Source organism: Balaenoptera borealis, assembly GCF_965194805.1.
Source record: "Balaenoptera borealis genome assembly, chromosome: 4".
NCBI classification, from domain to species: domain Eukaryota; kingdom Metazoa; phylum Chordata; class Mammalia; order Artiodactyla; family Balaenopteridae; genus Balaenoptera; species Balaenoptera borealis.
This window is the reverse complement of record NC_138861.1, coordinates 32738029-32763514: the sequence shown is the minus strand read 5'-3', so window position 1 is coordinate 32763514 and position 25486 is coordinate 32738029. Positions and strand designations below refer to the sequence as shown.

The following is a 25486-nucleotide window of genomic DNA, read 5'->3' as shown; positions in this document are numbered from 1 at the left end:
ATGTTTTGCTAACATTGTTCTGTAACATGGAAGTGCTTTGTCCCACATTCCTATTGCTCATTTGGGGGACAATTATTTACTTATTTAGGCACAAAATAAATGGAGAAAGAGGAAGGGAGCTGAGATTATGCTAATTGTATCAACATAATGTGGAAAGAGCCAGGATGTCCTCCTTGTGAACAGAAGGAGACAAAAAATAAAAGGTATTTTAAAAAACAATTAATTTTGGAACAGACAGTGCCTACACAGTGTAAAATGCAAAAGGTGCAAAATGGTATACAGTGAAAAGTAATTGCTTTCCCATGTTTGTCCCTCAATTAAGCAGTTCTTCTCCTTGGAATATCTTCTCTTCCAGGGATATTTTATGTGCTTACAAACGTGTGTGTGTGTGTATATGTGTGTTTTTAAACAAATGATAGCACACTTAACTCTGTACCCGTATTTCTCACTTCATCTTGGAGATTAATTCTTATCAACACTCAACCCAAGCTGCCTTCTCATTTCTAATAACTGTACAGGCAGACCTTGGAGATATTGCGGGTTTCATTCCAGACCACTGCAATAAAGCAAATATCTCAATAAAGCAAGTTAACAGGAATTTTTTGGTTTCCCAGTGCACATAAAAGTTATGTTTACCCTATACTGTAGTCTATTAAGTGTGCGATAACATTATGTCTAAAAAAACAATGTACGTACCTTAATTTTAAAATATTGCTAAAAAATGCTAACCATCATCTGAGCTTTCAACTCATCGTAATCTTTTTGCAATAGTAACATCAGAGATCACTGATCACAGATCACCATGACAAATATAGTAATAATGAAAAAGTTTGAAGTATTGTGAGAATTACCAAAATGTGACACAGAGACACAAAGAGCAAATGCTGCCAGAAAAAATGGCGCCAATAGACTTGCTCAATGCAGGGTTGCCACAAACCTTCAATTTGTAAAATACACAGTATCTGTGAAGGGCAATAAAATGAGGTATGCTGTATAATGTTTTATTTTCTGCATATGCCGCATTTATCTAACCAGCTCCTATTAATGGACATGTTTTCTTTTACCAAAAACCAAAACACACACACACAAACATGTACACGTGACACAGCACATTTGTGAGTATATCTGTATGGTAAGTTCTGGAAGTTTTATAGCTAGGGCAATAGTATGTGTACTTTAAACTATAATAGATACTGCCAAATTGTCTGCCAGAAAGGTTGAACCAATTTATACATTAACCAACAATATAGTAATACTGTTTATACTAATATAAATGACATTCGTGCAGTAGTGTATTAATTTAATACTGCTTATACTAACATATACAACAATATACTAATAACAAACATTATTTACGCATATCCTCACCAAATGAATGTTACAGCTTTTTTGTTGTATGCAATTTAATAAGTTAAAAATGGTATCACATTTTTCTTATCACAAATAACATAAAATAGAAAAAGGTGATTTTTTTTTTTTCTATGAAGTATCTGCTTACATTATTAGACCACTTTTCAATTGAGCTGTTGGTCACATCATACTGATGTGTATAAGCTCTTTACTGGTCAGAGCAGTTAACCCTTTTTTGGGGAATCCTACAGATTCCATTTTTTTCCTCCCAAGTTGTCATTGTCTTTGATTTATCTTTGGAGCTTTTTACCATGCAGAAATTTGGGGGTATTACATAACTGAATTTATCAATTTTTTATAGCTCCTGAGTTTTATATAATAAGATCTTCTATAGCCCAAGACTATAGAAAAACTGTATCTCATGGTTTCCTCCACTGCTTTTTTTATTTCACTTTCATGCTTACAACTTTAATCTACAGAGAACTTATTTCAGTGTAAGGAATCAAGTACAGAGCCAACATTATTTTTGTTTCAGATTGCCTACCAGTTTTTGTAACTGGTATTTATTGAATAATTAATCTTTTCCTTCTCATATGCAGAACCCTCCCCCATCTAGCATATATTAAAGCCCCATATGTATTCGGTTCTATTTCTATGCTCTATAAAATGTAGCTTTAATCTGTCTATTCACATTCCAATATCATACTATTTTGAATATTTTAGCACCATAATATGCCTCATATCTGTTCATGCTAATCTTCTTTTATTGCTCTTTCACTTTTTTCATGTTTACTTTTATATGATGTTAGAATCACTTTTAGCTAGGTTTTTAATTTATAGAATAATTTAGAAGGAGTTTATAACCTACTGATGTTGAATCTTCCTATCGAAGTGTAGTATATGTTTTCCCTTTATTCAACTATTCTTTTTATTCCCTAATAGCATTCAAAATATCCTCATTTAATCTTGCACATTCTTCTTATGTTTATTCCTAGGTCATTGTGTTGCAATTATAAATGAAATCCCCTTTTTCATATGGGGAAGTCTTTTGATTTTTTTATGTTTATTTTGTACATTATTATAATTTAGTAATTTATGTATTTTATAATTTATTATCATTTTAAATTATTATTATTACCATAATAATAGTGATATTATATAGTATATATTAAATGCAGGCATGTTGTAAGAGCTCTCTATATATTTACATACTTAATCTTCTTAATAACCTTATAGCAGATAATTCTGTTTTCTTCATTTTACAGAGAAGGAAACAGAGGTTAAATGAGTTGCCCAAGGTCACACAGCTAGTTACTAATAGAGACAGCAACTGAACCAACAGCAAGGCTTCAGAGTGTATGCTTTTAAGCACTACATTGTAGTACTTGTGATTGTTTGTATTAGTTTATCAGGATTATACTAATAATATGCAATCAATGATAATTTACTTCTTTCAAATTTTAAAACTCCTTTTTTTCTCTATTATCTGACTTCACTGACTTGTACCTCCAGAATCAACTAAAGTAATAGTAGTAATAGTGAACATATTACTCTTCATTCAGTATTTAATGGGAACATTCTGAGTTTAATGGATCGTTTTTATCATTTCTCAATTTTATTATTTCCCCATGCTGTCTTCTAGGTTAAGATCTATATTTAACATGTTATATAAATGTCAACATAGTCCTGTTTTATTCAGAGTTTTAATCAAGAATGTACTTTTAATTTTAACAAATGCCTTTTCAAGAGCTGTAGTCTGGGTTTTCTCTTTTGATCTATTAATAGGAGTGGTTTAAATTAATGGATTTCCTAATATTGAGCCATCCTGAATTTCCAGTACATGCTAATCCTCTAATGTGTGCTAGATTGTTTTGATCATATCTTATGTGGTACATTATTTATTTTTTACCTTGATATTCACATGTGAAATTTGTCCATAGTTTACATTTTTATCATGTTTAGGTAATGGCTATACTGGTTTTATAGGAAGAATTTGCAAATTTTCCTCCATTTTCTGTAGTCCAGAGTTGCAGTGTCCAACGTGGTAGTCAGTAGCCATGCGTGACTATTTAAATTTAAATTAATTGTAATAAAATAAAATGTAAAATTCTGCTCCTCAGTCATACTAGCTACATTTCTAGTGGCCACTAGAATAGATACAGCATAGATAGGACACTTTCATCATCATAGAAAGCCCTATCGGACAGCCCAGTTCTAGAGCATTTTAAACAGTCCTGGAATTAGCTGATCCTTAAAGTATTATAGCACTTTTTGTAAGCCAATAAATTCTAAGTTGTTTTAGGAGGACAGCTCTTGGACTTTCTATTTATTTTATGGAAATTTGTCTGTTTAAATTTTCTACAGCTTCTGGAACAATTTTTTTAAACATTTTTATTGCTTTTTCTGACTCTCAAAATGATGCATGTTTATTCTAATAAATTTTGGCAATCATAGAAAAATACTAAAAGAGAAGACAAAATCACCCATCACCTTACTGAATTGTTAACAACTGAGTACATTACCTTTCAGACTTTTAACCCCATATATATATATATTCAGTAAAATGTCATCGTATATGTGTCTATGTATGCATGAGATACAGACACACATGTAAGACATGTAAGTTTGTGTTCTCTTTTTTTTACTAAATGGTGAGCATTTCCCCCATCATTAAATAATCTTTGAAACATGATTTTTGGTGGCTACCTAGTATTCGGGTTCCACCACTTACCACAAGTGGACAAGATACTTTATGCTTTAGTTTTCTAAACTAAATGGGAATATACCTTCTTTGTATAGTTATAGTGAGGATTAAATGGCTTAATGTATCTTATATTTTAAAGTCCCTGAACATGATCAATCACTTACAAAGCTCTCAATGAATGGTGTCGTTATTACTATCATATAGATTCCATAACGATTACATACAATTCCAACTTTGCCACTTTTACTGAATATTCTGGAATTTAAGTGGACAGTTATTACCAGTTAGACACAAGGCAGTGAAACTAGATATAGAACAAATATGTTCAGTTCCACTGATTCCTAAGGGTTACATTTGAAGAAACCATACAAATATAAATCAGTTATTGCAAAGACACTTACCAGCTGATCCAACAATGATGAATAGAAATGGTACCCCTATCTTTTTGAGTCTACAGATAATCCAAGCAATCATTGGGAAATTGAGGTAAGGATGAAATTTTAGGCTTGACTTGGTTGAGTAACTATTTCAATTGCTAGTTCACTTTGTGCGGGTAGATAGAGACTGCATTTCTGTCTTGGCCTATGCATACTCTGTGATGTATGTGAAAAGCAAATTAGAAGTGGATGGGGTTTAAGTGTTTACTCTGCTCCCTTCCTTGAATTACAGGATGTTGCCTTCAGGTTACTCAGTGAATTTGGATCATGCTGAAAGTTAACACTGTTTCTTGATCAAAATAGACACCATACTTTAGCCCTTTTATGAGTGGAATAAGAATATATAATTTCCCTTAGAAAAATATTTTTCTTTTGATGGGCAGTGCTTCGTTCCATTCAGCAGAAAGTTACAGCTGTATAAGCTATAGCTGTACTAACCATCAGGTGAACTGAAGTCATTTATTTTTACTGAAGCACTATTGGCCCTTCAGAAAGAGTAACTCTCGGGTTAGATGTAGGCTCACAGTCTGAAATGGAATATCAAAGGCATTAATATTACATTGGTGAAGTATCTAACCTTTCAGGTGTGTGATAGAGAGACTGAACTTGAATTAGCCCGAAGCGTACCTCAGTCTCTGCTTGGCTTGGTGGAGATCACACTTAGAGGAAAGTCACCATCATCTTACGCAATCATTAGCCTTTTCACATCATTTCAATGCAGTTTCTCACAGAGTAAGATTTGCTAGATGTTCTTTATGTTAGTAACCTCACAGCGAGGTAGATGATGACATGGAGACTAAGGGCCACAATTTAAAGTGGAGAAGGAGATTTGGCTGGAGTGCCATGTTTCCTAAAGCAACTATACCAAGATAGTGCCAGTGCAAGGTAATAGTTAAACACACAGCTTTGGAGTCAGGTCTGGATTCAAATCTTTACTCTGGCAGTTTCTAGTGGTATGATCTTATGTGGGTCTTCACCTTTCTGTGCCTAGATTTCCTCACATATAAAGTGGGAATGGGGACTGCCCTGGTGGTCCAGTGGTTAAGACCGTGTGCTCCCAATGCAGGGGGTATGGGTTTGATCCCTGGTCGGGGAACAAAGGTCCCACATGCTGCACAGTGCAGCCAAAAAAATAAATAAATGATAAAAAAATAAAGTGGGAATGACCACGGGTCATCCCCACAGGCCTGATGCAAGGATCCAATGAGAAGATATGTGTGATTGGTTATCCGAGAGTTGTTAACTGGATCGTTCTTATTTTATTTTATTTTATTTTTTGGAGCAGAGAAAGGTTTATTGCAGGGCCAAGCAAGGAGAATGGGTGACTCGTGCTACAAAAAACTCCAACCTGGATTGTCTTTTTAAAGATAAAGCAATTCTTAGAAAATAGTATTTCCCCCCCAAATTTAAATAGCCCCATTTTTTAATAACTCACATGTAGTTAAGTCTAGATATGGGCTTTATGTCCCAGGTGACACAGTTTGAAACAAAATGGGATTTTTTTGTTCAGAGGTATGGGAAAAGGAAGGCATATCAATAGACTACAGAGAAAGAATCTGGCATTCTTGGAGAAAAACTTCCCATGAAGCAGTGTGTTTTGATTAACAATAACAGTGTATGCACACTGTAAAAAAACAGGCAAAATAAAAGAGCATCCATTTAAAAGTAAGCATTCTCCCCCCTCAGACTCTCTTTGTCCATTTCCCTCCCTCTAGGTCTCCCAAGAGGCAACAAGTCTTAGCACTTCCCTTTCTATGCTTCCAGAAATTTCTGTGTCTATAAATAAGAAAAGTACCTTTCCACATTTATTACATGCACGAGGACTCTGCCTTCACATAGCATATATTGTAGTGGCATCAACAGGCAATACACATAAAAACAGATACGAGCCCATGTGGAGGGCTGTACGGGAGTCAAGATGACAGGTGATGGGTTTGGATTAGAGGGAGCAAGGTGGAGAAGCCAGATGGGCATCAGATTAGGGCAATATTTTAAAGTCCTGTGGATTAGATGTAGAATATAAAAATCCTAGTTTATACCTGTTGTACCAGCCTAATTATTAATAACCCCCATTTTACTCTCCCAAGTGTTCCAGTTTAGATAATAATCACATGGTTATCATGTGTGTGAGGGAAGGAGAAGAATCAAGGGTGCAGTTAGGTCAGTTCTTACAGCATTAACTGAAATAGGAAAAACAGAAGAGATCCTGAAGGGCTGGGGAATCTGGAATTTGGGTATGGAGATGTGAAATTTTAGAAGCCAACACAACAGTGTAAATCAACTATACTTCAATTTTAAAAAAAGGAAACAGGTACTAAATCAACACTGGGGGAAAAAAAGAGAAGCCTATTAGATAGAGATACCAGGTAGGTATTTCTTATACAAGCCGAGAGGTTAGGGGAGAAGAGCTGGAGGTGGAAATACAAGAGTCATCGGTATAGAGATCCCATTTAAATGGTCAGGACAGGGTGAGCGCCCCCTGGAAGTGGGCATCCAGAGAAGAGGCCTGAAGACAGCCTGATGTACACTCGCGCCCCAGTCTCTCTCCCTCCATCATATTATTTTATGCATTTGTTTTCTTTTCTTCCCAATTCGTGTCACTATTTGAAACCATTCCCTCCTCGCCTTGTACCTTCCCCTGCCTGCACGCCCTCTGAGGCAGGTGCAGCAAGGATGCTGGTTTGCAGAGACCAGGCACAGCCTCACGCTCCCTCTGGATGCACTGTCCCTTGGCTCAGGGTCACTGCTCTGCCGTGACTTTCAGTCGCGAGGCTTGTCTTTCTTGGAGGCCTGTCATCTTTTCTCCAGGGCCAGGCTGCTTTGGGGACCCTGCTGTCAGCCAGCCTGTGGATGCCTGAGTCCAGTGCCTGACTGTTTCAAGTTCCCTCTCCACAGAGTTCAAGGAGGTAGCTGGACTCCTGTCCCCCATTCCCAAACAAGGCCTGGGGCCCGGAAGAGCCCGTGGAAGCATCCTGCGTGGGTTAGGATACAGGTTGGCCCAGAGCACACATGGAACCGGTAGGGGGGCTGCTTTTCATCATGTCACATTCCGACCAACCGGGTCTCAGCTCTGACCGGGCCCAGGGTTCTCTGTTACATAATCAAACATAGACCCAAACACAAATGGGACCCTCCCAGGCAGCTAGGTAAGGATCTAGAATACTGTCAAGGCTGAAGTGTCAGGAGCTGGGACCACTTAAAGGCGAGTAGAGTGTTTGTATCTAACGCCTGTTTTGGAGCAAAGTGGAATCAGAGACTTGGGCCGGGCGGGGTCATGAGGCAGGAGGACAGTCCAGTGCAGGAAGCGCTTAGAGGTTTTGGAGTCAGGAACCGGGTCTGAATCATAGAGATAGGAACAGTGGTCCAGCCAGACAGGCAGAGCAAGGCGCGAGGAAGCGAGGAAATCGTGCTCAAGCACAAGAAGCCTTTTCTATCACACTCACACCTGTGAAGTGTGCAAGGACACACGAGTAAGAGCACGAAGGCGGTATGGGAAGAGAAGCTGCAGGTCACAGCCCACTTCTCAGAGATGGAAGGGTCCTATGATGATTAGGAAGAACATTGTGCTGGCCATTTAACACATGCCAAGGTGGCTTTTAAGTGCTAGGCCATGTCTCTCTGTCTCTCCTCACAAGTCTCATGATGGCCCTGGATCAGTACTTTAAGGAAATAGCCCACGGATGTCACCAGGGTGGACCTCTACCCCGCATCACCCAGACACCTCTCAGATCAGCCCTGAGAACCCCAGTTCTCAGAAGGGCTGCAGATGGGAAACCACAGCTGTAAGGATTTGGGAGGCAGTAGATACGTGGCCATTCTACTCATCTATTTGAGAATGCTGACTGCCTGATATGAGAATCATAGTTTTTTTTTTAATTTTTATTTTATATTGGAGTCTAGTTGATTAACAGTGTTGTGTAAGTTTCAGGTGTACAGCAAAGTGATTCAGTTATACATATACATGTATCTATTCTTTTTCAAGTTCTTTTCCCACTTAGGCTATTACAGAATATTGAGCTGAATTCCCTGTGCTATACAGTAGGTCCTTGTTGGTTATCCATTTTAAATATAGCAGTGTGTACATGTCAATACCAAACTCCCAATCATAGTTTTTAGAATTTAAAAGGACACGAGACATAATGAATTTGAGAGAGAGAAATGTTAAGTGATTTTTTTTTCAAGGGCACACAGCCAGGTTTTTGATTTCAAGGTAGAGTGATTGCCAGCGAACAAAGCTCCTTTCACAGTACTGAGGTACTGAGGAGACCTGGCCCACCAAGAGGGCCGCCAGCCCCACTTCAGTCACAGCAGAAAACGTGAGCAACTCCCTACCATTCTACCGTTTGAAGATTGGCCCTTTTTGGCTTTAGAAGTAAGGATTGATTGCTAAGCCCTTTCTAGTATCTGATTTAAGATTCTCCACCTCATGGGGCTTCAGAGAGGATGCTAAAGGTTACTCCTTATTCTACCAATGAATGACCTCTCGTCTGGGGACCTCTTCTTTTTTTTTTAGACACCAATTGTACTTGAACATTTGTTTTTTTTGGTTTTTAAATTAATTAATTTATTTTTGGCTGTGTTGGGTCTTCGTTTCTGTGTGAGGGCTTTCTCCAGCTGCGGCGAGTGGGGGCCACTCTTCATCGCGGTGCGCGGGCCTCTCACTATCGCGGCCTCTCTTGTTGCGGAGCACAGGCTCCAGACGCGCAGGCTCAGTAGTTGTGGCTCACGGGCCTGGTTGCTCCACGGCATGTGGGATCCTCCCAGACCAGGGCTCGAACCCGTGTCCCCTGCATTAGCAGGTGGATTCTCAACCACTGCGCCACCAGGGAAGCCCTGGGGACCTCTTCATGAACCTTGAGGCGGGGAGCCAGATCCGAGACTGACTCTTGATCCTAAACACCGGTGTGCACCATGGGCAGCCCTCCGCTCCCCACCAGGAGGTTAAGAATCCCTGTGTCCCCCATTTCCCAGGTGTGCCACTTTGGCTGCTGTTCACTAATTCTTATCCTGCTTATAGAAACCCTACAGGACAGGGTCTTCCTGGTGGTGCAGTGGTTAAGAATCTGCCTGCCAGTGCAGGGGACACAGGTTCGAGCCCTGGTCCGGGAAGATCCCATATGCCGCGGAGCAACTAAGCCCGTGCGCCACAACTGCTGAGCCTGTGCTCTAGTGCCCGTGAGCCACAATTGCTGAGCCCACGTGCCACAACTGCTGAAGCCCACGCACCTAAAGCCCGCGCACCGCAACGAAGAGTAGCCCCCGCTTGCCGCAACTAGAGAAAGCCCGTGCGCAGCAGCAGAGACCCAACGCAGCCAAAAATAAAAACAAATAAATAAATTTTTTAAAAAAAGAAAAAGAAAAAGAAACCCTACAGGACAAAGCCCGCCAGCAGCATTCCTGCCGTGGCCGTGCCTGTGACCTGTGAGCCTGCCTTCTGGTGATGCTCTGGGACATTGTCTCACTGTCTCCTAGGACATCCCACCTCAGACACAAGGACTGGGTCTGCATTCTGAAAACCACGGGACTCCTAGTAGATGGCAGCTCTTTCGAATATGAGCAGATCAGATAAACTGAATCAGGTCCTTTTTTGTTTTTCATGAACAATATTGCCTTTGAGGCTAACCCAAAGCAACTAGACCTGTTTTGTATTGTTTCATGTAAGGTCTGGTAATGACATTCAACAAAGCTTTCTTGAAAGAGTTACCTCTCCCTGAGAATACCTTTTCCTATTATTTGCATGTACATGGCCCGTATCCCTTTGATTTCTTTTGCACATCTTGTTGCTGAAGTGATGTTGGAACAAAAGAAGTAATGGAATTTAAAACGAACTTGAACTTCACAGGAAAAGAGAAAGGGAGGGGATAGGAGTAGGCCAAGTGTCTGCCATCCAGGGAGGGTCTGTAAGTGGAGATGCTTCTTTGGTCCCTGATTGACACTGCGCTGTCCTCAGGGGATAGAGGGCAAGTATTCAGTGAGGTCATTAGCCATTGATTTACTGTGTTTCGATAATTCAGGTCTCAAAGGATCTTTGCCTCCCAGTTCTGTTCTGCGCGGCTGACGATGATGAGCTGGTAAAGCTGGAAATGACATGGCTTTACATACCTAAGCTTACTAATAAAAGAAACTAAGGTCCAGAATATTTAAGTGACTTGCCCAAAGTCACACAGTCAGTGAGTGCCAGCAAGAGGACTGAAAGCTGGATTTTCTTACTCCCAAGCCATTGCCTTCTCCTCTACAACACCTCCCCCCAGAAATAATCCTGATGTTTTTACCTCATGCCCTGTGTGCACAAACAGCTTTAAGTCCTTACCCTGTGGAGTCACCATGGCCGCCAAAAGAGTCTAATTCTTTTATCAATATTTCTAAATGGATGGAGGGGTGATTTGCATCATAGAAATTGATTGGACTTGCTGTGCAGTGGTTTCTGTCCCATCAAGCAGGCCCAGGAGAATCATTATTATGTATTAGAGCAAGTGCAGGAAGTGGCTGAGTCACCCATGGCCACATGAGCATCCAGATGACCGGGACCAACTCTGTTTATGTCTATAATGTCCTCTCTTCACCTAGAACATAAGGACACTGAGTTATTTTTCCACTTGTTCGTGTTGGTGATGACAGTAATCATGATTAGAAAATATAGCTGTCAGAAAAAAAAAAGAGGTAAAGATGATACAGAATTATTCAACCAAATGAGATAGGAGGAACATAAACTCGATTTTGATGCTGTGTTTTGGCATCCTTATTCCTAGTTTTTTCTCACCTTGACTGCATTTCTGTTTATAACACAGAGGGGAACAAGAGGGAGATGTCTTATTTTTCTCAGTTTCTTAAGTATTTAGGAGATAACTAAATTTTATCTCCTAAATTATACATCTTGGGTTGGAGTCTGTCATTGTTTACTATCCTTGTTGGTATTTATGTCAGACTTTATTCTTCTAATAAATGGCTCTGTGTTTATTTTCCATAAGGCTGTTTATCTTCATTCTTGTCAAGGAACCAGTAACCTTGGTAAATATTTTCATATACCTGTTTCAATCAAATTGATGAGTAAATCTAATTACCAAGATGGCTCAACTCCTGACAATTTTTAGTGAAAAGTATAATATGATTTGGATCTGGTTGGGTTAGAGAAAATCTATAGGAGCATCCTGGAGAAAGGATAGGAATCCCTGCCTGAAACAACAGGTCTGTACAAACCTGAGGTGGTCCCTATCTGCCCAAGCTGGTCCCTACATCTGCCTGAGGTGGTCCCTAAGTCTTCCATTAGCATCACATCACTCTGCATTTCTAAGGAGCACAAAGGAGAGAGTCTGTTTTGTGATGATCTTCTGCTCCAGTCCCTAGATTCTCTGCTCAACTACATACAAGACTTGGTTTGAACAAGGTCTGTAGCTTTCCCTCTCATTTATACTTGGTGCAGTTAAAATCCCAAAGACAGAAGAGACCAACTACAAGAGCAACAGCTTCCTTATTTGGGCCATTTTATTAAGAATGTTTATGGGCTTCTGTCATTAGTTTGCATTTTGGAAATCCAATAATACTAGTGTGAAAATAGTTGAAAGTGGGACGGACAATCGTCTTTATTCAGAAGTCAGTATTTCTGATTTTCATGTCACTTAAGAAGAAATAGAGACATGCCTATATTGACAAAATTTGGCTACATGCACATGGTCATAGCATTTTTTTAAACTTTACAGTGCTTTCCCCTGGTCCCATAGTTATCGTCTATATCTCAGAAGCTGGTTTTTCCATATTTTCCAGGTATCTAGATCATCTGTTTTTCCCCTGGCAGGGCAGACTTTCATATCCTTCATTAGTCCCTACCAAAATGCAATCTTTTTCCTCCTCAAAAGAGGTATAGGTAAGCTTTGCTTACCTTATCACATGTATTACTTATAGTTTTCCATAAATTTTCCCATTAACTGGCTGAATTTCTCAGGTTGTATTTCATGCTTTTAAAAAATCTCTGGATTTAAGATTTTATTCACCTATCAACCGTTTATGGAGTTTCCATTAGAGAGTAAGCTGCAGAGGGCAGGGAAGTGTATATATTTTTTCACTACCATTGTTTCAAAACCCAGAGCTAGGCCTGGAACAAAATAAGTGATCCGAGATATGTGTGGAATGATCACGGGTCACTGATTGAAGGCAGCTTTATTCTAGGTGCTGGGGACACACGGGGAAGCAAAAATAAACCCAGTCGTGCACTCAGGGAGCTCACTTGAGCGAAATGGAACAGGAATTGATCGTCAAAATAAACATCAACTTGCAAATGTTGTGACAGTGCCGTGAAGCAAAGGTACAAGGAGCTGTGAAGATCTGGACTCGAGGGGTCCTCTCTCCTGGAAGAAGAGGGCGGAGCTGCCTGAGGAAGTGGCTTGAGTTAAGACCAAAGGATGGTTAGGCACCAGCTAGAGGAAGAGGAAAGGAAAGAGAGTTGCATCGTGTTTAGTTTCATCTCAGTTCTTTTCTTTTCCTCTCACTCTATGTTCCCCCTTGGTATTTATCACTACAGCCTCTTCCTATTTTTCCCACCACGTTAGTTTGCTCAATACTCATGGATTTCCTTATAGGTCTCAAGTGTATGTTGGTCTCCTTTTAGGAAACAACCAAAGCTTACTTTTCTGTTAAAAATGCCAGTAATTATTTTAGAAACTAAGGACAGAATATCAAAGAGAAAAATTAATTAACAAGGGGAGCATGTCCTCTTCTACCTATTTAATTGGAGTATGCTTAGGGACATGCTGTATGACAGGTACTTAATAGATTTTGATTGGTTGGTCAGCTGATTGGTTAGTTGCTTGGCTGGTTGACTGAACGGCTGGTTGGCTGGCTCGATGTTGGTTGGTTAGCTAGCTGATTAGTAGGTTGGCTGGCTAGCTAGCTGCTGGCTGACTGGGTAGGTGTTTGGTGATTGGCTGACTACCTGGTCGGTGGATTGGGTAATTGGTGAAAAAATGAGAGGGGTAATTTAGCTTTGGTTTTAAATTCAGACTTAATTTTACTCAGATTCTGACTGACCTGTCACTGACTCTATGATATTAGACAATTTATTAAGCTCTTTAAGTCTCAATTCATTCTATAAAATGGTATTTTTCTCATAGAGCTGTTGTAAGGATAATAGTGATATAGCTTACAAAGCTTTAGCATGGTACTTAGGCTAAATGAACTCTTCATTAGTATATGCTCACTATTTTAAAGAAAAGAAAGAAGCTAGAGTTTTATTTCCAAAAGAAACAAAATTAGTGAAAGCAGATGATTATTCTTTTTAAATGTTTGCCCTATTTATCTTAGTCCTTCAAATATGTTTCAGTGCTGCAAATACACTTCTGTTACAGACTAGAAATACACAAACCTGAGAAGATTACAGTATGTGGAAAACTCATAAGCGCACAAGCAAACCATTTTTTTCCTCGACAGATTAAAACATAATTCTCTCCCCACCCTCTTCCTCTCCCACTCTTCCTCGTGGCCCTATTATTATATTATTGTAGGGTGCATTAGGATACTAACTTCCTCTATTTAAAAAAGGAGTGCATAATATATTATTTCTTAACGTGGGTGATGATGGTTACCCAGGTGTTTTGCTTTATAACTATTTGCTAAACTGAATATGTATGATTTATGTATTTTCCTATGTGCACACTCACACTTAAACACACACAAAAGAGGTGAAATTGGCATGTAACAAGGTGATGGGATAGGATAGTAGAGACCAAATATAAACCTAAGTTGGGTCTAGACAAGCAAAGGAAATTGGTTAAAAATTCCAAATTGAAAGGAATACACAAACAATAAACCCTGTGAACAAGAGATGAAGATTATTCCAACTACTCCAAATTGGCTATCTCCATCTCACAAATTGAGTGGCTAGAGTGACAAATTAGGGAGCTGTTTGTTTGTTTGTTTGTTTTGCTAATCTGCATGGATGTGACCTGCGCTGGAGTCACTGTGGGGCGGGATCCTTCCATGTCGTATTCCACTTGCTTAACCTCAGGCATGAAGAGCTTCTCTCGATGACAGAGCTCTTTAGGAGGCCGCGATGAGTCAAGTCCCTTTGCACAGGTATCACTGCCCTGTCTCTTCCAGCCGTCTTCATTAACATTCCTTCCACTTGTGCATGATTTCAGATACAGCTGCCCTGGTTTACTGAATGCTATCAGACACAAAGTTAAGAATTACAAGTCTTTATTACTAACAAGCAGCTTTTGGTTTTTCAGCGCCGACTGGGAGATGCAGCAAAGAAAGCAATCAGCAAGCTCCAGGTCAGGACCATCAAGAAGGGTGACAAGGTAACAGCCTCTTTTCTTTTTGGCGAGGAGCTATTCAGAGAAGCTCCCGAGTTTCCTAGCAGCCAGTGTGGAAAAGAAGATGAGGAAGGGAAATACGTGCTAATAGTTCTCCTGTGAACATCTGTTATTTTACCCATCATTATTTAACATAATTTAAAGCAGGTTATACAATGCATACTATAGGACAACAGAGTAGTTGGAGGAAGAATTGAAAAGTAGGTATAGGAAAAGTAGACGCAACCAGGATGAAATCAGTATACACACGCATTACCTGAAACGTATAGCAGAAATGGGTCCCAAAATTTAAGTTGGGACTCTCCAGCAAGCCAATGCAAAGAAGGAAACAATATTCAATATTCAAACAAATCTAATTACCTTATTCCAGTGTCCCACAAGATAAAAGCAAAATGGCTGTTGCTGGTATTACAGCTTGAGAAAGTTTTTCCATGAATCCTTGCAAGGAAGATTGTTATATGCTGAGTGATCTCCTCCACTTGAGTCTGCAGCAAATGCAAGAAGCATATTTAGTCCCTCTGAAATTGAGTTTCTAGAACCCGAACGTCAAGGCAACAGTCTCCCTAGCTGTAGAATGATGACATAAAGCCAAATGCAGAAGCATATCTTAAGGAAGGACTGCAAAGTAGTCCAGTCTAGGCCCACAAGCCTCTCAAGGCCTCTGTTCTCCCCAGGAGAATTTTTCCCCCAGGAGAAATTTTAGAGCAGTGAATTGCAGTACATGGGTTTGGGGCTCCTTGGGGCATCGTAAGAGATTCACAGCTCTACTTGTATAGGAGGTGTTGTCTCTAGTATGAATAATTGATTAGTCTCTCTAATTATGTGCTACTGTTTTTCAACTATATAAAAATACCATTGAGCTTAATAGGATAAAATTCATTGAAAAGCAGCACTAAATTTAAAGTATATTTTTTCATTACTTTTTTATCCTCAAACAGGATAATAAAAGAACAAGGACTATTACATAAGTAATGTATTATGGGGTGTTGAAAGAGATTTATGTCCTTGAAAAGAAAGCTGGAACCACTATTTAAGAGTTGTATACATTAGATTCCCGAGGAATGGATAGATTAAATATCATTTTGACAATTCTCCATGAATAGTATTTCTCATCCTCGAGACTTTGCTATGTCACCTCTGATTGTAATAAGTAGCATTATTAGCAATGGTACATTAAAAAACTGTTTCCTCACAAAAGCTCTTGCAGTGGAACCCAGAAACAGAAAGTGGAGGTTGGAAGGAATAGAAACTAAACCAGTGTACAATAAATTATGGATTAAGAAAACTGGCACCGAGACAGTTGAAAGCCTTGCTCCAGGCCAGCTCTCCTTTGGCTTGTTATTTGTGTGTTTACAGGAGTTGAAGGTAGGAAAGCAGGTTCATCTGTGCTGTCTCTCTTGCAGGAAACCGAGCCTGATTTTGACAACTGTGCAGTTTGTATTGAAGGGTACAAGCCCAACGATGTGGTCCGGATCTTGCCCTGCCGGTGAGTGGCGAGGCTGCCTGCTTTTGACTGGGGCGTGTGTGGAGAGTGTCTGCTAGCCTTACTGGCTCCGACCTGCTCGGCCTGGCCCTGCAAGGTCAGTCTGCCCCAACAGTGCCCTATTCGAATAAGAAACCACCACCAAGCTCATTCTTTTTATATAACCTTTCTCCTTGAAAACATTTTGTCTTGTGACATCAGAAATATTTTTCCAATCCTCTTCGCACCAAGGGGAGGAGACTACTGCTGTGACCTAGGACCTCATGTACACAGTTTGATGATGTAGCTCCAAGTTCAAGTTTTTTTTAACAAGTCTATAATATTCAGAATCATACACGCTTTTACAAGGGCTATTTTAATTAAAATAATAAACTCTTAAAAATGTTTCCTGAATGATCATGAAAGGGTCAGCAACCAGAATATAGTCAGGAGGGAGTAGGAAGCCAAAGGCAGATTTCATTCCCCTTTATTTTTTATTGACAAGAAGAGAACGTGACAATCACCCCCAAACTTCTAGAATCTAGGGGCGGATGCCAGCATGTGTAGTTGGAAAAACTGCCAACTGGTGATTCTCATAGAACCCTAATCCCTCTCCCTCAACTGAAATTCACCGTTAAGGTATCTAGGTTCTTTTTATACAGTTAACATTAGATAAATTCAAATATTTCCATAAAAGAAAATATTTTAAAGTTGCCTAAAGCTTTTTTAGTGTTTTTGCATCTGTGCAGGTGTCCTAAAAATAAAAATTAAATACTGCCTTAAACAAAGAGTCTTCACTTAGAAATACTGGCTTTAAAAATTCTAACAGTATTTAAGGAAATAAAGTAGAACGCAGTCACCACCAAGATATAAAACAATCCATTCGGTCATAAAACAATGTGATGTTAAGAACTATTTATTAGAAACACAAAAGAAATAGGATATGCCTTAGGGGAATTAGTTTAATAATCTCAAAGTGACAAAATCTCAAAGTGACAAAAAGGATCAAGATATTCAGATAGATGCAGACACTCCAAGGGGAGTGGATTGTTCTTGAAATGCTCTCAGGCAAATTGATCAGTAGGAAAACCAGCCTGAGGAAAGCGCACTCTGGTGGCCCCAGCTGAAACCTTCAGGCGGGATTCCCTTTCCTTAGTTTATAGATGGTTGACTGTCTCTAAGAACAAATCATAAATTGGGACACGTAAAGACTCGGCAGCGTCCTTCATATGAGGGTACTATAGATAAATTCTCTCTCTAGACATTATACTTGGTATTTGCTTGGTGACTTTTAGAAATGCTGGCCAAGAATGGCAGTATGTGAACTACAGAGAGCCTCTCCCGCTAGCATCTTTCCTCTCTGCAGCATTTTATTAAGAGTTTTATAAAGCCTCATAGCTATGCACAAGGAAAGTGCTTGATTTTACTTTCCTTTGGAGCTGCCTTAGAGCCCTGTGAGGCTCCTACTAATAAAAAATATCCAAAGCTAAAATTAAAGGTAAATAGCATCTTTTCCCTGAGAATCCAAAGAACTTTACAAAAGTAATTAAGAAAAAAAAACTAAAAATAGAACTACCATATGATTCAGCAATCCCACTACTGGGCATATACCCTGAGAAAACCATAATTCAAAAGGACACATGTACCCCAATGTTCATTGCAGCACTATTTACAATAGCCAGGACATGGAAGCAACCTAAGTGTCCATCAACAGAAGAATGGATAAAGAAGATGTGGCACAGATATACAATGAAATATTACTCAGCCCTAAAAAGGAACAAAATTGGGTCATTTATAGAGATGTGGATGGACCTAGAGTCTGTCATACAGAGTGAAGTAAGCCAGAAAAAGAAAAACAAATATTGTACAATAACGCATATATGTGGAATCTAGAAAAGTGGTACAGATGAACCTATTTGTAGAGCAGGAATAGAGACGTAGATGTAGAGACCAGATATGTGGACACAGTGGGGGGAAGGGGAGGGTGGAACGAATTGGGAGATTAGGTTTGACATAAATACACTACCATGTGTAAAATATTAGCTAAGGGAACCTGCTGTATAGCACAGGGAGCTCAGCTCGGTGCTCTGTGACGACCTAGATGGGTGGGATGGGGGATGGTGGGAGGGAGGTCCAAGAGGGAGGGGATATAGGTATACATATAGCTGATTCACTTCGTTGTACAGCAGAAACTAACACAACATTGTAAATCAATTTTACTCCAGTAAAAGAAAAAAACACTATATATAGGCTTACTTTAGCTCTGTCATTCATACTGTATAAAATAGCTTGTTCAATTAGAGCTCTTTCATGAGTATATCTCATGTTACTACGTATAATTGCTGGAGGCTGCATAATATCTAAGCCACAGATGTACCACAATGTAATTTACCATGCCCCTGTTGTGGACCATTCGGCTGATTTCAGTTTTTAATTATGACAAATTACATTGCTTTAGCAGTATTTAAATTGTCATGATATATTATTCCAGATTTGCTTTTACAGTATATTTTTTAGAAATTTTAACGAAGACAAAAATAGCTAGTACTTGTCACAAAAAAAAAAAAAAAAAAACCTTTAGGAAGTTTAATCTTATTTATGCTAACACTTGCCCTAGGCCAGTTTAGTTTGGCCTCAGGCTCCTCCTTTTTACATCATCCTTTGCTTCTCAGCTCATTTCTTGATTCTTTTTGCTTCAAATTCCTCACTGTACATCTGCTTTTATTTCCTTCCTGTGGGCCCTGCTTTAAATAACAAATACATCCAGCATTACCAAACGCAGGTTGTAGTTGCTGTTTGACCTTAGACTAGCCACACAGGTCTACGTTTTGAAGAGCTCATCCAATTTTTCCATGTGGCTTTTAAAATCAAGATATTTATGCCTGTTGCTGGTTTCTGCCAGACAGTTTGCACTAATGGATGTTATCAAACAAATGCACTGGCATTTGCTTTTTTGCTAGATAATTTCCCCTGGGGTATTATTAAGCCTTTGCTCCTGTGAACTTCATAGTCTCTCTTACCAATTATTTCCAGGCTGACTCATCCACAGAATTCTTTGCATCTCCTTGGAGCAAAAACTGTTTCCAAAAATGTTCCAGCATATTGTCTTTCTTCTCTCACACTCTTTTCGGTGGGCTCCTAACTCCTGACATGCTGGGTGCCTCTCTTCTCTATGGTTGCCATTTAGGGTGTCTTTCCAAATCACCCAGTCTCGTACCATGACTTTTTCAGAATCATTCTCTTGATTGTGTCCCTTTTAAAGACACTTGCACAAATTAGGATAAATTAATAAGTGATTCTTCCTCTTTATTTGTAGTCATGGTGATAAATAAAATCAAACTGTGCACATATTCATGTGCCATTTCTCCCCCATTGTTCTTTCTTTGTCAGGGTCCTTCTCTAGCCCTTGGAGGCAAGCTTCTCCATTGGGTGAGCCTGGACACCCACATTTCATGTGAGGGAGGGACCACAACAGCACACAAAACACCTCAGGTCTAACTGTTGTGGTCTGGATTTGATCCTAATACACCACTAAGATATTTTCCAAGAAACTGTGGTTTTGCCATAGCATACCTATGCCAAAACATGCAACGCGCTGCATTTTAGGGCTGTTTTTTGTGACTAGGATCTGTACTTGCGATTATGATTTGTAGCCACAAAAGATATTTTATTGAAGTTCTGTTGTCTTCTCTTGTCCAGAGAAGAAGTTGGGCTCTCTGATTCTTCTTTGGCTTTTACCCTATGGTGTCCCCACTGTCCTTCAATGGTTATTCATCTCAAACTATTTACCCAATTTCAAACGCCGTATCTCAGAAAGAGCATGATCTCCTTGGGCAGAGCAAACGTCCTTGTTTGTCATTTTTTAAAAACAAAGCAGGGTATGCATCCTTTCTCTACATGTTTGTCATTTTTTAAAAACAAAGCAATGTATACATCCTTTCTCTACATGCCTATACAGTTCTTTCCTATCTCTAATTTATTACTAAAGCGTTATCACTAATTTGGGAAGATATTAGTTTCTACTACTGTCTTTTCCTTTGTTTGCAAACTCTCCCCACAATTTAGGAAAAAGTATGAAAGCTCCTTGGCAACAAGCAGGCCCTTGCCATAACCTTTTTAGTAACTAAATGCTTTATTCAAAACAACAAACATTTCTTTTGTAGCAACTGTATACCAGGAATAGTGTGAAGTACCAGAAATGAAAAGATAAATGGCATGTTCCCTGCTGTAAAGGAAATCAGGCTAGTGAGGGAGAGGTAGGAATTCAAATAAGTAATCACAATACAGGGTGACATATATGCAGCAATAGTAGCAAAATGAATTAAAATTTTGGAGGAACTAATACCAGGTGCAAGGAAGTTAAGAAAGGCCCCACAAAAAAAAAAAAAAAAAAAGGAATGTCTTCATATTTTCTAACCATGGTTGTTTTTCCCATTATATCCTCATTATAGAAAATTTGTAAAGAGGATAAATATTTAATCATCTGTGTAACTCCCTCATATAGGGAATAACTGCTAACATTTTTATGATTTCCTTATATTTCCTATGCCTATTTTCTGCAAGTTTGAGATACTGCTGTCAACATCAATTAATATCCTGCTCTCTTTTAATATCCTGCTCTTTTCACTTAACATTAAAAGAATTTGCTAGAAATAGGACTAAGTTATTTGTGGCTCATTATGACCTTCCTTTGGCCTCTGACTCTGTAGGCAGAAGCTGATCAAAGTCTAGGTTGAATAAATCAACCAAAGACCCTGGGATGTTGGCTCTGAGTCCTCAAGAATCAGGGTCCTGTGCTCGCTTCGGCAGCACATATACTAAAGTTGGAACGATACAGAGAAGGTTAGCATGGCCCCTGCACAAGGACGACACGCAAATTCGTGAAGCATTCCTTGTTTCATGGGGTACAGAGCTCTAGTTTGGGATGATGAAAGAATTCTGAGGATAAATAGTGGTGATGATTGTACAACAATGTGAATGTACTTAATGCCACTGATTTGTACACTTTTAAATGATTAAGATGGTAAATTTTATATTATGTATATTTTACTTTACCACAATAAAAAATTAAAGGAAAAAAAAAACCCAACGCAGCCAAAAATTAATTAATTAATTTTTTAAAAAAAGAATCGGGGTCTTTTCATGGGCCAGTCAGAATTGTCCTCTGGGGTAAAACCGGAATGTGTCCTAACTCCCCTTAGCTCATTCCATGGTAACCCATCGATGAGCTATTCAAATGGCATCATCCCCAGCCCCCTAGAGAGACAGAAAAGCAGTTTCTGGCAGACGACAGAGTTTGGCTGGGTACTCACGGCCCCACGGAGGCAGCATGTCCTGCTGGCCTGTTATTGTCACAGGTGGATTACAGATAACATCCTCTAATGCTCAAGTCATTGTCTTTGGTAGCCGTGCCTCCAACTTTTCACCAGTTCCTACACAAAATTCTCATGATTACAAATTAGCTCCTGTAGTTATGTTTTGTAAATAGTGCTTCTTGGGGGAAACTATAGGAGACAAGTGCTGTGGACACTGCCTGCACTTTTAATCAGGACTTGGTGCGTATTCCGGAGCCGGGAGTCCAGGTCAGTGAGCGGCTCTGCAGGCCCATGGCTTGTTGGGCTCCTCCCTCTTCACAACAGGATTCAGTTTTGTCCTGAGCAAGCTTACCTGGTAGAGAATTCTGGAAGGTGGGGGGGTGCGTGTGGTAAATATATATATATAGCATAAAGTTGATCATTTTTAACTGTTTTTACATTTATATTTCAGTGGCATAAAGTATCTTCAAATTATTGTGCAACCATGAGGACTATCTATTCATCTCCAAACTGAAACTCTGTAGCCATTAAACAATAACTCTCCATTCCCCCAGCCTGGAGTTTTGTGTGTGTGTGTGTTTTAATTTAGGCTTGATTTTTATTAACAGAAGAAAATGTCAGTGAAGGAACTTGGTTTTGATTCAAGAATCTAATTTAAGTTAGCTAGCTAAAAATTGATTTTTACATATTCAATTCGAAACCTGATAGTGAATGATAATTCTGTATATATCTGGTATTATTATTATTGCTATTATTACAATACTAATATGATGTTACTCTTACCATTATTATTAGAACTGTTACTATTCCTATTACTATTACTAACATCATTACCACCATCCATTCTTCCCTGGCTTTCTGAAGTAGCCTTCTCACTGATCTCCCTGTTTCTACTCCTGCCCCTTAATCATTCATTCTGATAAGTCTATGTTTAATTATCCAGCTAGATTGACTGGACTCCGGGTACTTTTTTAGCCGAGTACAAATTTAAACTCATTAAGTGTATCAGAAGTATGACTAAAAAAACTGTTTCTTTATGAAGATTAATTGAAATTTACTTCAGTCCTTCTGTTTCTCTAAAATGTGTTTCTGTAACAAGGTAGATTCACAGAAAATTAAGAACGTGCACTATTTCATATTCACTCCTTACAAGAGAATTGAGTTGGCTGGTGCAATTGCCACTGATTTTATCAGGAATTACTGTAAGAAGCAATCTTAGGAGACTTGCCATTGTGGCTCTTGTTAGGATTTCATCGTGAGAACTCACCAGAGCAGTTCACGTATGGAATACCTGCATTTCTCTTGAGCAAAGGAATGTATTTATATTGTGGGTACGAAACTGTGCTATTTTCCAGATTTTTTTTTTTTCTATGTTTGTTGATAGAAAGCCAACAGCCAAATCTGGAGCCCATCCCATAGCCAAAAGGGATTTTTTTTTTTTTTAGCTTCATCCCTGACTCTGTTTTATGTCTCTATTCTTATTTTTCTTTCTTCTTTAGCTTTTATGGCATCTTTTTGGATATCTGCATCTCTTAAGGTCACCTTAAGTCCTTTCTAGAATAAACATTTTCCATGTGTTTAAAACTTTCTCAATATCATTTTTAATTGGTATATAATATCCCCTAAGTCATAATTTATTTGACTCTTTTGGGACATTTAAGTTGTTCCCCCCTTCCATACCCACATACTTTTTTTTGCTATTATAAATAGGGCTGGGATAAATTAGCTATGTGTGTGTAGACCTTAGTTACATTTTGGATCATTTCTTTCTAAGGCTACAAATTCAAATTGCCTAGTTACTTTCCAGAAAGTGGTACTGAAGGAGTTTTCCAGTCAGTCAGAGCTAAGAAGAATATTCCAAGCAAAGATAACTAGTGGTAACCTGGAATTGTCAGAATATAACGCACGTGTCATGATAATGGTAGAGAGGTAGGATCAGATCATTTAGGACCTGAATGCCCAACTGAGGAGCTGAGGTTATAGCCAAGTCCTGGAAGACCAGCTGACAGGTTCAGCTTATGCTCTACACACAGCACACTGGCACATGTGGAATGTGGCTTAAAGTGATGTGAACGTAGTCAAGGGGACCAGTTAGGAGACTGTGGCAAAGTCAAGGCAAGAAATGCCGACAGCCTGACTTGGAGTGCTGGCATTGGGCATATAGGGAGAAGGATCTAGTCAGGAGAGAGTCAGGAGGTAAACCTAGCATGAGTCAGCCATTTGGAATACTTGAAAATAGCTGCCCCTGTCAGATGGTGACTGATAGATACATCTATATTTGTTTGCAATTAAAACATTCTCATATCTTTCCATTCGGATTCTAAACAATAGAAAAAATCCAGCGGTTAGCACACCGTTATTCAAAAACTGTAACAGAAGAAACAGATTTCAAACGCTGAAACAGATTTTCTTTCTCACTCAAAAAAGAAAAGAAAAAAACTTGAAGACCAACTTTGGCTTATCTTTTTAAAACTTTCTTCTGAGTTATTCATCCCAAAACAATCCCATAACTGGGTCATTTAGTCAGAGTTCCATTTTGGGTAGACAATTGTTGGATTCTATGTGTAAATGCTATGCTATCCTTCCTCTTTCTCATCTCTCTGTTTTAGAAATGAGGCTAAATTTCAATTGTACCTGTGTAAGAGATCTCTTTACTAATTCAGGACATAGAATATATCATACTGTTTCTTTTTTCTTTCTTCTTTGAAACTTGAGTCTACATTTTTACAAAGATCAGAACATGACTCACCACACTGGTGTTGAAAGAGATGAAATGGAGATTTAACACAATAATATGCCAGACTGAAAAGAGAAAACAGAATAAATAGTTACTGTTAAAGTACAGAACAAATGAATAGAGAAGGACAAATAAAGCTTGTATGTGCAAATCGGGGCAATACAAACCCTAATTTGCAAAGGAATTTCTAATGACATTTCAGTTAGAGAGATATTAAAAGGGATAGGCCTGGAGATTTGGAAAAGGAATTTTTTGAAGGCTGTTGAAAAGTCAAAGCCAAGATTTGGTCTTCTAATTCAATGAATTCAGCGGAGGTCTGTTACATACCACGTATCTACAGTTGACAAGAGGCTTATACGTCATCTTTGTCCATCTACCCAAATAACCAGCTACTTTCCTTTCTCAGTTGATGTGACTGATGTATGTATACTTTTAACATGGACCTACTTATTGACTCCTCAGCTCCATTAACAATGGATCCATTAACAATCCATTAACTCCTGTCCGTAAGGACAGGTGACATTTTCCTCTACAAGAGAAGCAGCTCTGGGAGAGATCTAGTAAAAAGGTACATGACAAACAGAAGAGGGATCCATTTGTAAAGCTTTCTGAACAAACACGAATCCTAAGCCTTCCAGAGTGACTTGCCTGCCAAGGACCAGCCTCCTTAAAATCAAATTAGTAAGATTTACGGAGCTAATGTAGGTGAGAGCACCGTGCCTACGTGACAAGTGCGTTACCACCGGTGGCTTGCATCCGATGGGCCTCTCTCTCTGCTTATTCACTCTGTCCCAGAGAGTTTCCTTGTTCCCATTGGATGCTTCCAACCAAACCCACCGGGGCAGTTCATAGCTTCCCCTGCTTCTCCTGAAACTTTGATGTGGGATCCAGGTCTTGGGTCCTTTAATGACAACTGAAGGCAACATCACAGTTGGACTCTGATATTCATCTGTGAACTTAGGGGCTCTCATTCACTCTCCCTACCAGACACAACATGATCATAATAAAGAACATAACATAAAGAAGAATTATAACCTGATGTAGAAATGAACGTCACTTTAATATTTGAAAACTTCAGAAATCACGAGTTTTATGGAAAGCCCAATAAAAGACACTAGCCCCTTAAGATTTCTAACCCCAGGACCCATCTAATTTTAAGATGAGTCAAATGAAC

At 39.1% G+C, this 25486-nt stretch overlaps 1 protein-coding gene across 1 annotated transcript in view; it reads left to right on the top strand.

Moving 5' to 3' along the window:
• RNF150 (ring finger protein 150) overlaps positions 1–25486 on the top strand; it is a 257733-nt gene that overhangs the window by 161824 nt on the left and 70423 nt on the right. Inside the window, exons 3-4 of the mRNA XM_082390888.1 lie at positions 14712–14783; positions 16202–16284. Of these exons, the coding sequence (XP_082247014.1) occupies positions 14712–14783; positions 16202–16284 (155 nt within the window). The remainder of the gene's footprint in view (positions 1–14711; positions 14784–16201; positions 16285–25486) is intronic.